The 14,631-nt window shown below is 29.2% G+C and overlaps 2 protein-coding genes across 2 annotated transcripts; both read left to right on the top strand.

Annotated features, from left to right (window-relative positions):
- Positions 1-2,754: 2,754 nt before the first annotated feature.
- LOC133778520 (late embryogenesis abundant protein At1g64065-like) lies at positions 2,755-3,767 on the top strand. The gene has a single exon (XM_062218479.1). It carries the CDS (start codon positions 2,863-2,865, stop codon positions 3,493-3,495), a length of 633 nt encoding a protein of 210 aa, XP_062074463.1. The 5' UTR covers positions 2,755-2,862; the 3' UTR covers positions 3,496-3,767.
- Positions 3,768-8,452: 4,685 nt separating this feature from the next.
- On the top strand, positions 8,453-9,383 carry LOC133778521 (uncharacterized). The gene has a single exon (XM_062218480.1). The coding sequence runs from the start codon at positions 8,562-8,564 to the stop codon at positions 9,231-9,233; it is 672 nt and encodes a 223-aa protein (XP_062074464.1). The 5' UTR covers positions 8,453-8,561; the 3' UTR covers positions 9,234-9,383.
- The last annotated feature ends 5,248 nt before the right edge of the window (positions 9,384-14,631 follow it).

The raw sequence follows: 14,631 nt of genomic DNA on the forward strand, positions 1-14,631 counted from the left end.
ATTATCAATTTTCATTAATTTTTAATAGTGTATACTGTTTTAAATAATACGAAATACATGATTATCGATTTTCCACTTAAAATATATATAGATGATGAGTATTGGATGTTCATCATCATGATTAGTGACGTAGTCAGGACTAAAACTAAATATAGATGGACCAAAAGAAAAATTTAATAAAATATATAAATAATTTTTTTTTCAATTTTTGAGGGAGTAATATATATTTTTACATATATTTATATATTTTTTTCAAAATGACAATACATATGGAGAAAAAAAAAGTTAGGGGAGCTATGCCCACTCGAGTCCCCTAGCTCCATCATCGATCGTGATTGTATGTTTATTTTATAATAATTTGGTTTGATCACGTAATACCGTAAAAATTATTTAGGTATTTCAATTTATTTATGTATTATATATTCTAAAAAATTTGGATGAATAGCAAATTTATTTTATTTATTTTTTACTAAAATATGATTTTATATATAAATGAGAATTAATTATATGGTGAAATAATTTTTTAAAGGATCGTAGGTAAATTATTAAATGTTAATGGTATACAAAGATAGGACATTTTTATGTTGCTGTTTCGTGAATATTTTTTAGTACGAGTTTTTTTATTATTGTATTTATTGGAGTTATTTAGAATTTTTGTAAAATTTCTTAAAATTTTGAATCAATTACCATGGTGAAAAATAAATTTGAACAGCATATGAATAATTGATTCCATTCTTGTAAGATGAATGATGAATTATTGTATTTCACCATTAATTCCAAGCAATATTATAATTGTTACATAGTACACTATCGTTCTCATATATATACGTATAAATATACGTATTATAAATTTATGATGGATCGATGTGTTTATATATATTATTGTACATTTTTTTTTCCTCAGAATTGGTGTACTTTTCGTTAATAAAATTCATCGTCAACAAAAAAGAAAAGCTAATCAAATAAATAAATGCCATTGAAATGAGTTTGATCAATATAAAGATTGAGAAGAAAATCGATACTCTTTGAAAATTCAGGTGATTAGCTGGTTAGTTGGTTCTTAATGGTTGACCACCGTTTTGCGTTGACTATTGACAGTAAACAGTTTACAGTTTTAAACTATTTTAGTCTATTAGCGCCGCCTTCAAAGCTTATTAATTTCCTTCTTAAGAAAAATAACTACTCCAACAACATATATTATATATTGCTAAATTACTTTAATAATATTATAAATTAAAAGGAAATCGGTACCAAAAAGACACTATATATAGGTGTTGTTTGGATTTTGAATTTTAAAAAGGAAAAAAATAAAATTCAAAAATTCCATTTTCTCATATTTTAAATGAATTAATAAATTAAGAGTTTTTTTTCTAAAAAAATTGAAACTGAAATATAGTATAATTTTTTAAAATATACAACAAATATAAATATCTAAAAAATATATTAAAAAAAGTCTCTAATAATCTAGAAAGAAATACAAAATAAAATATTATTGGTATATATTTTAATGTATGTGTAAAGCTTGTTATGAAAAGGAAGACATATAGTGCTTCTCTTATTTGGAACTCAATGAAGGCCAAGTCTTAAAGCAAAAGACATTTCCAATAAGAAAACTAGTCGTGGGGATTGTTAAAACGGCGACCCTTTTCAACTTTTGTGAAAAAAAAATAAAAAAATTCTAGTCTTTGCCCTTGTGCTAAAATGACATTTATGAATATTCAAAATTAATTTATGATTAGTAACAAAATCTCAATATTTAATATTACAAGTCAAACTTTATAATTCCCAAAATATTTTTAGTCTCAAAATGAATCTTATTAACACCATGCAAGACCTAGTACATGGTAACGTAAACAAATTTAAACTCACACCGATAAATATGGTAACTTTAAACTCAAAAATAGCAACTAAATTTGAAGGAATATAATTACTCATTTATTATTACTTACCCTAATGTAATTCTTAAAGTAACCAAAAAAATGATGATGAAACATTATAATATATATAGCTAATTGTTATTTCCCATTTTATTACTTCTAGATATTTAGCATAGATTTTTTTTTAGATAAAGACATATATAATCAAGAAAAATCAACTGTTACAAATAAACATCATATTCGACAAGGACAAGACTGAGTCTGAAGACATTCAAATTACAAAAATAATAAATGCATTGGCCAAACTATTATTATTATTATTATGAGATGATATTATTATTATTATTATTACCCTTTAGAGAAATACTAAGGGGTAATACGGTTGCTCAACAATATAAGGAGGTGACATATTTTTATTGGTACAATTTAATATTAGATCCCACATATTTGAATTTAATAAGCATATTTGAATTTAATAAGTATTATAAAGTACTGCTAACTAACTATAAAGTATCAACTCATGTAGTAAAGTATCAACTCATGTAGTGTAGTTCAATTTAAAGTAGCAAATATCAACATTCTTATAATTATTTGATGATATTTTCCTATTGATGATATTTTCCTATTTTTGTCTTTTTATTTTATTTGCTTCTGTTTATTAAGAAATAAATAGCCACGTGGCTGCCAAAAGTACAAAACCAGAAATCCGACACGCCCACATGGCAAGACCAATCCCAGTTGTACTTTTTTTCACCCTAACGAGTCCCATTTTCGAATCAAATATTTCAACGCGGTTGTTTTTAGACACAAGCACTCACTCACAACGTTACCCCCAAAACCCCACTATATATATAAACCCCTTTATTACACTTTTATTCAATCAGATCAGATCAGATCACATTAACGCAGCCGTTAAAGCCAAACACTTTCCCAAATTTTCCCATCGGATTTTCCATTTTCTTTCTCGCTTCCCAAACAAACAGCAATGGCGGAAGAAAGCCAGTCGTGGCCGTTGGCACCCAACCGAATCCACCACCGGAGCGACGAAGAGAACCCGGCTTTCAAAGCCATACGAAAAGAGCGGAGCAACAAGTGCTTCATCTACGTCTTCGCCACCATCGTCGCTCTGGGTTTAGTTTTACTCGTTTTCTCCCTAATCGTTCTCCGACCAAAATCTCCCGACGTTAAAATCAGATCCGTCACCGTTAAAAGCCTCCACTACGCAACCTCGCCGTGGCCTTCTGTTAACGCGACTCTGGTGGCGGAGCTCTCGATCAAGAATCCTAACTTCGGACCTTACAGTTTCGACGCAAGCTCGGCGAGGATCCTCTACGGCGGTCAGAAAATCGGCGAGCGGCGGTTCACGAAGGGCCGGACGGCAACCAAAGGGACGAGTAGGTTCAGTGTGACGATGGATGTTCGGTCGAGTAGGCTTCCTGAAGGAGCTAATAATATGACGAGTGATTTGAACAATGGAGTTTTCAAGATCAGTAGCTATGCGAGAATCTCTGGTAAAGTTCAGTTGATTAAGATTATCAATAACAGGAAGACGCGTGAGATGAAGTGTTCTATGACTCTGGTTTTGAAAACCAAGAGAATCAAGGATTTAAGATGTTAATTAAGATTGAGATTATGATTAAGATTACGAGGTTTCTTTTTTTGTATATTTAAAATTTTTGTTTTGGGTTTATTTTGATTATTAATTTGATGTTAATACGAGTCGTTTTTCTTTTTCTTTTTTTTTTTGTATTAATATTTTATTTGTTTGAGAATGTAGTGTGTACATAAATATTTGTTTATTTATTTTGAGAAAACCAAAAAGACACTTTTGTTATATTTTGTATTATTTGCTTGGCTTCATACTAATTAACAGCTTGGCTTAATGATGAATTAATGTACTTTTTTGACATTCCAGCTCTATGATATGTAGAAAATGAATTATTTCAAATTAACAGCTTGCATTTGGAAAATAAATTATAATTATAAATACACCTAGGTTGTCCTAGGTATATGGAAAAAAGTATTATGTGTTTGAATTTTGAAATGAGTACTTTAGAGACATTTCTTTTTTGTTGATTATTTTTTTATTATGAAATCTGGGCCGGTGGATTAATTTAGTAATAGTTGTAAACCAGTACAGCATTGAAGTGTGAATTTTAAATTAAAATAAAATTACTTTTGTTGCTAATGATGATGAGAGTCACTACTCACAACCAATTAATTAAGTGTTCGTAGTTGAATGTTGGTCATGGGTCATAAATAGAATATTAAACAATATAATACCAATAATAATAATATTAAATATGTGTATGGATTTATACTTTTTAGATAATGTATTTTGACTCATTATCTGTTTGGACTCTGTGTTTTGATAAATTATTTTTTGGACTCTGTGTTTTGTAAAATTGTTCAAATAGACCCCTGTACCTGATTTTGATGAACAAAAAATTGAATATAACAACACAGTTTTTAGGCCGAATGACTGTATTTTTATTTTGAGTTGTTAGTTTGATTAATTATTTGTAATTTTAGTTCTAAAAACTTTTATCAAAATCGGATTTAGAGGTCTATTTGAACTAGTTTAGAAAATACAGGGTCCAAAAAATAATTTATCAAAACACATATTTAATTAAGTAATGAGACAAAACATACGATACTCATTTAAATATTTGTATTCAGTTAATAAATCATATAGTTTTTTATTTAATTAAGTAGAAATTTGAAAATTAAACATAAAATGTGTTTGATAACTCAATTTTTATTTATTATTATTTTAAATTTTAAAATTGATTAAATTTTGAAAATAAAAAAATTTCACTTTCAAATTTTTTTTAAACAGTTTTCATTTTTTCCTTACATTTATTTTCTTATCTTCTTCAAATCAACACCTTTAAACAAAAAATAAAAATAAAAGTTATCAAACACCTTTATTATTATTTTTTTAAAAAACAAAAAACAAAAATAGTTACCAAACATATTTTTATTTTTTAAAAATAAAAAAACATAAATTAAATAATATTTCTATTTTCGTGTTTAAAAAATTAAAAAACAAAATTGTACCAAACGGGGCATAACAGACCTTCCTTTTGTTTCTTCTTTTACTTGGTCGCTTTGGACTTGTTGGGCCTACCAAGAGATCGGCCCAGCCCAAAAATTTTAAAAAGCCCAAATTCTAGCGAAGGAACATACCTGACCCTGCATCCAACATGGGGACATAAGAGGAGTCATTTTGTGGATAATACCGAAAACATTATCATTTAAATCTTTATATTTTCTTTTACTAATAATCCCACTTAGTTTTGAAAAAAAAATGATAACAAGAATCGATTAGATACAATAATCGTCAGTTTTTTGGGGATTAAGAAAAAGTTATAATTATCAGTTTAAAAAAATATATTTATAATGATGAATTACGATTGGCTTGCATCACTTTTTTTAAAAAAAATATATTGTATATCTTAAAGTTTGATTACAACGTTAACTATAATAACTAATAGGGTTACTTTATTTTTGTAGCCTAATGATTATATTTTTTTACACGAGTTAAACCTAATTGATTACAAGTGGTTACTATGATTAATTAAGCTACAATAATCATAAATAATTTAATGATAGTGTTTGGAAATAATAGTGTTTATACCCCCATTAATTATTGTATTAGATATTTTTAACCAAAATAAAATATTAGTGTTTTGTAATCAAATAGTTATTGTAACTAAAACCTGAGAAAAATTATGTCCATCCCCATTGAATTTTCTTTTTGTCAAGTAAAGAAAAAGACTATTATTGAATTATAACTGACATTGCAAGATCAAGCCCTAACATTGCAAGATCTAGGGATGAAAACAAAATGACAAGATTCAAAAAAGCTTGGTCAAGTCTAAAACAGTAACAAGTGAGCTAGAAAGTCTCTAATTCTGAAGGGATTTCAAGGCATTCAAGTACTCCACCAGAGCTACATCATCACAACAAATGCATATCCTAAGCCAACCATGTTAGATTTAAAATATGATGATGAGCACAATAACCTTTACAACAATACTCACCAATAACTCAACACAAAGATTCACCTGTCATAAAATATTAAGGCATATTAATTGAGTGTTGGATTATGTAAGAGATGATGATCTTGGAACTCTCAATAACATGCAAAAGAAAAACAAGAGGGAGCATGGTGCTTACTCATGCATACACACTATTCACCTCTTCTCAATATTATAACACATGATAGCCACACTCTTGTACATTTGCCTCCCAATAATGCACTCACATTGCTCTTTCATTAATGAGCTCGGAAAAATTATTTTGGTTTGAGTGTGGATTTTTCATCCATGTGTTTCAAATAGAGGTAGTTAACTTGATCATCTTATTGTAATTTCAATTAAATAATGTACACCATATCATGCATACAAGTATACAATTATTCTTACATATTAATAGCGATACTTGCGTGAGCTATATTTAATTATGTCACTCCTGATCAAAATTCTAATACATTCCAGCTCAATCTCCTCAAAAGAGCTAACCAAGCTCTCCACCTGCCGAAACAGAAAATTTGAAGCAAATTGAGGAGCGGCACAACTCATTCCTTGCTCCTGTTGATACTCAAGCGCGCTAAGCATAGGTCCGACACTAAGCATAGGCGCGCAAGACCTATGTTTAGAACCCCAGGTTCTAAATTTCGTACAAGTAGTGCTTTTTGTTTTTTCTACAAAGACCCCAATTACTTGAACTTTTCAATGTTCAGGGTCAGCCCTGCTGAGACTAAAGTTTAGTGGTGTTGGAAAATTCAGCAAACCTTAAGTTGGTCTTGTGTATGAAGGAGGGCAGGTCCAGGACCTCCTCTTTAAAAAGGAATTTGTTCCTAATCAACCATACATTTTTAGCACCAAAAAATGGGTAACAGATGAAATTATAGTAAATGACCCAAAATATTGGCATCAATAAGTTAATGTCTTTCTTTTAAAAATTGTAGATAAATGACTTTTTTACATTGTTGAATATCTAAATTGTTATTTTCTATCTTTTATTTATTTATTCAGGAGCGTATGACTTTAATATAGTGGTATATGTATATTAGTTTTGTTTAATTAGTTTTTATTTTGAAGTTATGTTGTTTTTTTAAGTTTTATGAGTTTTTGATATATTATTTTCCAACTAGTGATATGTCTTTTGTGGTATGGTATATTTTTTTTTATGTTTCTATTTTATTATACACAATGCTAGTAGTATATAATGTTGTATCATGATATATACATTTTAATTGTAGTATATAATTTCGTTAGCATAATATATACATTTTTTAGTAATAATTTTATAAGTTTTGTTGGTATATTATTTTTGAACTCATTATATATATTTTATGGTAAGTGTATCATTCAACAACTTATAAAAAACGAAAAAAAATCAAAATAAATTTAAAATAAAAACTAATTAAACAAAATTAATATACATATACCATAATATTAAAATATGTCGAATAAAATAGTAATTTGCTAAATGACATATTTGCTAATATGTAATATTGAAAATATAATTAAGTTATTTTACTAAAAAAAAATTTAAAACATAGATATTTATTTAATTTCACACTCATTTTGCACCAAGCCCCTTTCAAATTTGCATCAACATTAAAGAAATAAGAAACCAATTCAACAGATTATTAACTAAATTATTCATTTCTTTAATATGTTTTAAAAAAACTTGTAAAATTTTAAGATCTTATTTATGAATCCATAGAAAGTGATGCATAGCAAAGCTCAACACCTAATGTCTTCGATATTGAATAAAAATGATAAAATGCCAATACTAATCAAACTGGGCATTCTTCTCCTTGATGTGATGTGAACCTTTGAAAACAGAGTAAACTCACATGAAAATTTCCACATTCAAACTTTAATCGGCTTTAAGATGTAAAGTTCTGGGAATCACTCTGGAAGATTATTTCATTTACCTAAATTGGAAAAAACGTACATTACAATTTATTATTACGAATATCAAATTCTTAGTAAACTATAAACACACGAGGCCCAAAAACTTTGACCCTATTAGAATCGGAAAACATGTTATCCCACCACTTCATATAATAATAATAATAATAATAACAACAATAGAAGCTTCTATTTAATTATTTTCAACTACAAGAATAATTTGGTTGAAATTCTTTATCCAGAATAAGTCCGACCATGTAAAAAATTTGTTAATCTTGTCTCTTTATTTTTTCATTAAGTTTTATTTTAACAACAATAACAAATAAGTTGATCTATTAGTAACAATGAATTTGTTATACAATGTTCAAAAAAATAAGATATAAAAACATAACTTGAGATCTTACAAAATGATTATGAATTGGAATAAATTACTACTGTCTTAATCGAAAATTTAACTAGAAATAATTCTTGATGATCAAAATTTTATGCACATGATCATAATTATAAATAATAATAGTCAAGGATGTGAAATTTAAACCAACGAACGCGTTTGGGCCAAATTCACAGTGTAGACTAGACTAGACTTGCTTCTTTTTCAAAAATACTCTGCCAACCTTTCTTTTTCACATTTTGTCGAACACTTTGCTATCAAACAAACAAGAACGAAGATTATTTAAATATGTATATACATATGCCTGCTTAAGCTTATATATATTACCGAAAATCACTTCACCTTTTTCCAAAATTCTCGTCAATGGCGGAAAAAGACCAAGTCAGGCCCTTAGCTCCAGTAGCCACCAATCGATTTCGCAGCGATGAAGATGACAATCTCTCGATTCAGCTCAAGGTTCCTCGGAGAAGAACGTACGTCAAGTGCTGCGGCTGCGTAACGGCGATACTCGTGTTGATCGCCGTCACGTTTATAATTCTCGCCTTCACCGTATTCCACGTCAGAGGTCCGATCGTCAAGATGATCACCGTCACCGGCGATCCGCGTCAGTTGGCGAACATAACCGCCCTCGTAGCGGCATCGTCGAATCTGACGCTAATCGCCGATATGTCGGTGAAAAATCCAAACGTGGCGTCGTATCGGTTCGGGAACACAACGACGGCCGTCTACTGCGGCGGCGCCGAGGTCGGCGAGGGGAGGAATCTGGGGGGAATCGCCAGGGCGAGGCGGACGATGAGGATGAATCTGACGGTCGATGTTTCTCCGGCGAAGCTTTTAACGGCGCCAGGATTTTTGGCCGAGTATCAAGCTAACAAATCGTTGACTATGAATAGTTTCACGAGAATCGTTGGAAGAGTTAAGATTCTGAACATCGTTAAGAAAGAAGTTGTCGTTAGATTGAATTGTACCGTGACATACAACCTCTCAAGCAACGCAATTCAACGACAACATTGTATACGACGTGTTATCCTCTAAACGACAACGTTTTAGTGTGGCTTATTCTCACTCTAATTAAAAGTGAAAAAAGAAAATCTTCTTTTTTTTATACATATATTGTAACATAGAATGGTAAAGGGAAGTGTTGTGTTTAAGAGTTTGAAATATAGACCAAGAGAAATTGTCATATTTTGTTATTATATTGTAAATTGTTTGCTTTTTTTAGTAGAGTAATACTATTTTTTTTTTTTTGGCTTAAACAATCACAAAACAAAATACTTTTTAAATTATATACGACAATATTAAAATCGCAATCAACATAAAAATAAATACTTTTATAAAATTAGATTATAGAACTTTATTTTAATAAAAATAACACATGGTTTATTGTACACAGTATTATTATTTGTTAATTTTGATCTATAATTTTTGTGTATTATATATATATTTTTAAATGGTACATCTGGGTTTGGATTATATAACAAGCTAGAAAAGTACTGTTGTATAATTTATGAAAAGATGCTGACATTAATAGACTTTGACTTGATTAAGTGTTATAAATACTTAAAATGATGTTATGATATGTATGAATTCAAAACACTAATTAATCTATGTGGATTTTCAACAAGTACAAAATTCTTCACGAAAGTTCAATCAAAGAAGATATGACGAAATGTTGGCCATAACTTTGGGAGATGACTAAGTCTAAGATTGCCACCAAATTTAAATGTGATTTTTTTTTAATTTTTTTAATTTTAATTTAAATGGGTATTATTTGTGCTATAGGAAGTACCATAAAGGAAAAAAGAAACTCTGGTAAGGTGGCTTGATCTCAGTTGATTGTACTAAAAAGGTTCAAACAGACTGATATGGATTGCCCAAAAGAGAATAATAACTTTTTTTTTTATCACCAGAAATTATGGGATATTGTTGGTGATAAATATTGACTACTTTAATTACATTTTTGAAATGGGTATGATTATTCATTATCACGCTCTAATTGAGTTTAGGAATTTGGTACTGTGAGACTCATTGCAATGGAGGAGGATTGTGATTGCTCAATCATGCATGTAAATAACAGTCCCCACCTCACTATAGAAAGTAAATTTTTCTAATATGAACACTATGACTTTTTCAGAAAAAATTTCTTAGCGACAAAACATGGTTTCCTAGTAAAGTGCAACTCACATTTATACTATACACTATTACTTTAGTGCTGCAGCTGCAATGTAAAAGAATTTAAAGATCTGCCTTTCATTTTGTTTATTTTTATTATTTTAGAATAAATAAAAATATGTATTGTTTCTACTTGTTTGTATATAATTTGGCTTTCACAATCAACGAGTGGGTTGGATGTGTGATATTCTTATGAATCCATGTTCACTGTTAGTCTAATTAGGTTCTTATGGTCTCAAGTTGAGCCCTGGTCTAACCAAATCGATCAGCCCTGTCCTTGTTCCTATTTGTTCTATGGGACTTTGGCCTCGGCTGCCATCTTTGGTGCCCGAGGATTCTGCGGATTGTGCGTTACCTCATGGTGGTCTCTTCAGCATGGTGATGCGTCATGTCACCTTCGTCCTAATACATCAAAGTATGATGGGCTATATATATGATCGGCTCTTATCTTGGTAAGGCATGTAACTTTAATTTAGTCTACAGTCCTTGCTGATCTGCAGACGAGATAACTTACTCTCAACTTGATCAACATCCTGAATTTGACCTCAAAATGTCTAAACGATCTAACACTTGAGAGCAAATTTAGGCTTGTCTTATAAAATTGAGCTCAACCACCTCATTTACTCTAAATTGATGCTCGAGGTTTAGACTCTCGCTAAAAATATTATCGTAAATCCTAAGAGCATTTATCGGTCACGATTTGGTAGGTTTCTCACTAGTACTAAACCCCCAAAATATTACACAATTTGGCAAACAAATCCATAAAGAGAGACGCACAAACTTCTTAGAATATGGAAAGTGGTTTAGAAGTAGAATGGGATGCATGGTAAGAAGTATGAGATTCCATCTCAAAACCAATTAGTGACGAGTGGAGTAACTCATGCTCTTATAAATTATTGAATATACCCACATATTTTTTCTAACAAAACTCGACCTCTAGTTTGAACCTACCGGAAAGAAGAAATCTAACCCTCAAGCTCATTAAAGACCAATGTCCTAAATTCTATCTCTTGCTCTTGTGTAATATTGAGACAAAATCTTGCGCCAACAATGCATACATACATAAACTTCTAAAACTTCTAGCATGTAAATGTAACTAGTGTTCATTATTTCACAAAATCTTGCCCCAACAATACTTATATGAAATTCTAAAACTACAAGCATATAAACGTGACTAATTTTCAAATTCTATTCAACATTAATTATTTCAGTGTTCAATTTTTTTTTCTCAAAAATGTCCAAGTTACACTGCTAGCACATTCTTGTTAGAAAAAAAAAAGCTGGGCAACTAACTTAAATTAATAAATATTGAAGAAAAAAACTCTTCAAACATTTACAGTTTTTTCAATTAAAGGAAGAAAAAGAAAAGGAATATTTGAAAAAAAAATGACAAAAAGAAAAAATTAAAAGAAAGGGTACAAACAGAAGAATAGGCACAAATAAATTCATATCATATAGTGAGGCCTGCAAAAGCTCAGACTGTAGTCAGCTCTTCACTATTTTAATGGGCCTTCCTTCCTCAACAAAACTCAATGACCCGTGACTTAAATTTTCTTTTGAAATTTCTCTTTTAAGAGACAACTTTAATTTTCTTTTTCTTTTTTTTCTTCCTTTTTACACTTAATAATGGTATTAAGGAGGAAACACAGAACAAAAACAGCATCACTTTAGTGTAGACAGAAAGTCCAATTCAGTCTGCATCGTAATTCATATAATTCCATTAAAGTAATCACTAATAACATTGCCTTAATTAACCTTGATATAGGTCAAATTTATAGCTTCTTGTTTCAATCTACACACCCTTTTCAAGAAAATTCTTAATTTAGTTTTATGTAATTAATACATAGTTACATACTACATGTATATAGAGAGTCATATACACCAATTATATATGGGGACTTTTATGGTAATAACCCTGAAAAAGTTATTATCTATGATTTTTTTTTTTATGTTTTCGGTACATGGATTAGTTGTAATCTCAATTTTTTTAAATGATATTGTACATTGTAGTTATAAGGGATCTCCTATAAATTTTTTTGAAATTCTGAATAATTTACAATGCCGAAATCAGGATTCAAATGATTTGTTACACAAACGGTTTAAATTTTGATTTCGATTTTAACAACAACAAAAAAATCAGCACCCTAAATTAATAAAAATAAAATAAAAAAACACGTGGAGGTTCCCTATAGTTATAATGTACACCGTCACATACAAAATTAGGATTTACAACTTATAATTCATACCATTATATACAATGTGAATATCAACATTTTTTCAATATATATTTATACTAAGGTCAGGTTGCATCATATGACTCATATATCATTAATTGTTTTTGAAAAATTAACCTTGGGCTTTAGTTTTCTACCTGTTGAATTTTTTTTTATTAGCTTGGGATTTCATTTGGCAATAATTATTAACTTTATTGACTTGATCATTATATTCATATAAGCTACTAAAAAAGAGAAATATGCTATAAATATATTAATCATTTTTAGTCAAAAGAAATTGGATCATTGGGACCACTTGTAACATCTAGGATTATCCGGATTATACACTTCAACATATGCATGATTGTTATAGTAATAGTCTCTATAATTTAATAATTTCACTTTTTTTCACAGGATTAGACTGGACTCGAAATAATTTCATTAATTTTCATTCCAAGCTTTTATTCACATACATATACACAACATTTCAAGTCAGCCTTGATTATTAAGACTTTGTTTGGATATATTAGATTTTACCAAGAAATAATTAATTTTATAAGAAAAAATGAAGGAAAATATGTTCCCAAAATCTTATAAGAATTTTTTTAATTTTTTTTTTTTAATATTCTAAATTTTATAAAATAATATTACATTTAAGTTTTATTTTTCTTAGAAAAAGAATTCTCAATTTTCATGTTTGAATCAAACATGATAAGATAAAATCTTTTAGAATTTATTTTGTTTTCTTTTATAAAAAGATCCAAACAAAGGATAAGGAACTAATGATATTAATTATTAGGTCAGTCCAAATTGCATCATAATAATTAATACCTGATAATCTTAAATCTTAAGGTACATGAACAATGCCCACTTTCTCTTATAGAAAACTATATCTTTAATTTCTCCAAACATACAGGCTTTTTGATAGGTATTCTGTCCCTAAATGAAATCAGAGAAGCCATCATTGGTTCATTTCAATAAATTATTATAAACCAAATCCAAAACATGAATACCTTTCTTTTACAAAGATAGCTCCATCAAAATGATCAAATTTTATAAAAAAAATATGTAGATATACATTCAACTTTGTAAGGATATATATATATATATATATATGTTTGACTCAGTAAGATTGACCTCAAATTTATGGTATAAGATACCCAAAAGTAGTGAATACATTTATCATTCTTAACACTTCCCATTACATTTTTCTCAAAGAGATCTCACATTTTGGATTTTATTAAAATATGTCCAAATTTTTGGTGTATACATGGGTGGTTTATAGAATCTTTTTCCTACTAATAAATTTAATCTATTCAATAAGTGACCTTTCACTCACACGTTGTCTAGTTTTTTCTTTTAATTTATTAGGGTTTTTGTATTATATATCTTCAATGGTGTATATAGACAGTTAGACAGAACAATATCACATGCCTTTCTGACCCGAATGAGTACAAATATAATAGGTCAAATTCGTTCACACCAAAACATATAATATATATATATACGTGTATATATATATATAGAAAGAGAAAGAGAGAGAGAGAGTATTTCAGGTCAAACAAAGAGTACTTCAAAATATAATATCAATGGACCAAAAACAGAGTCCTAATCGTAACTCACTGCCATGTGCTATAACAGTAGTAATGATAATAATAAATAGTAAAGAAAATAAAGACGTGAGAGGCATGCATGGCAAGAGGGTGGACAGGTGGTAGTTGACATTATAAGAGTTATAAAGAGTGTTATTACAAACTACAAACTCTACTGATTCACATGCAAATAAGAGAAGAAGAATATCTCTACTCTAGTTAGTCACTGCTCCCATTAATGACGTCATTTTTATCTTTATTTTTATATATAACATTATTGCTAAAATTTAACTTATTAGGTATATATATATATATATATAGGCAATTTCTTAGGCTGAGACGGTAAAAACGTCTCCACCGGTGGAGACTGTTTTTTTTGCACTCTTTGATCAAATGAAGGACTGTGATCTTTCCAAATATTTGGTCAATCTTTCAAAACTATTCTCTCTCTCTCTT

The sequence above is a fragment of the Humulus lupulus genome, chromosome 5 (assembly GCF_963169125.1).
Source record: "Humulus lupulus chromosome 5, drHumLupu1.1, whole genome shotgun sequence".
NCBI lineage: Eukaryota > Viridiplantae > Streptophyta > Magnoliopsida > Rosales > Cannabaceae > Humulus > Humulus lupulus.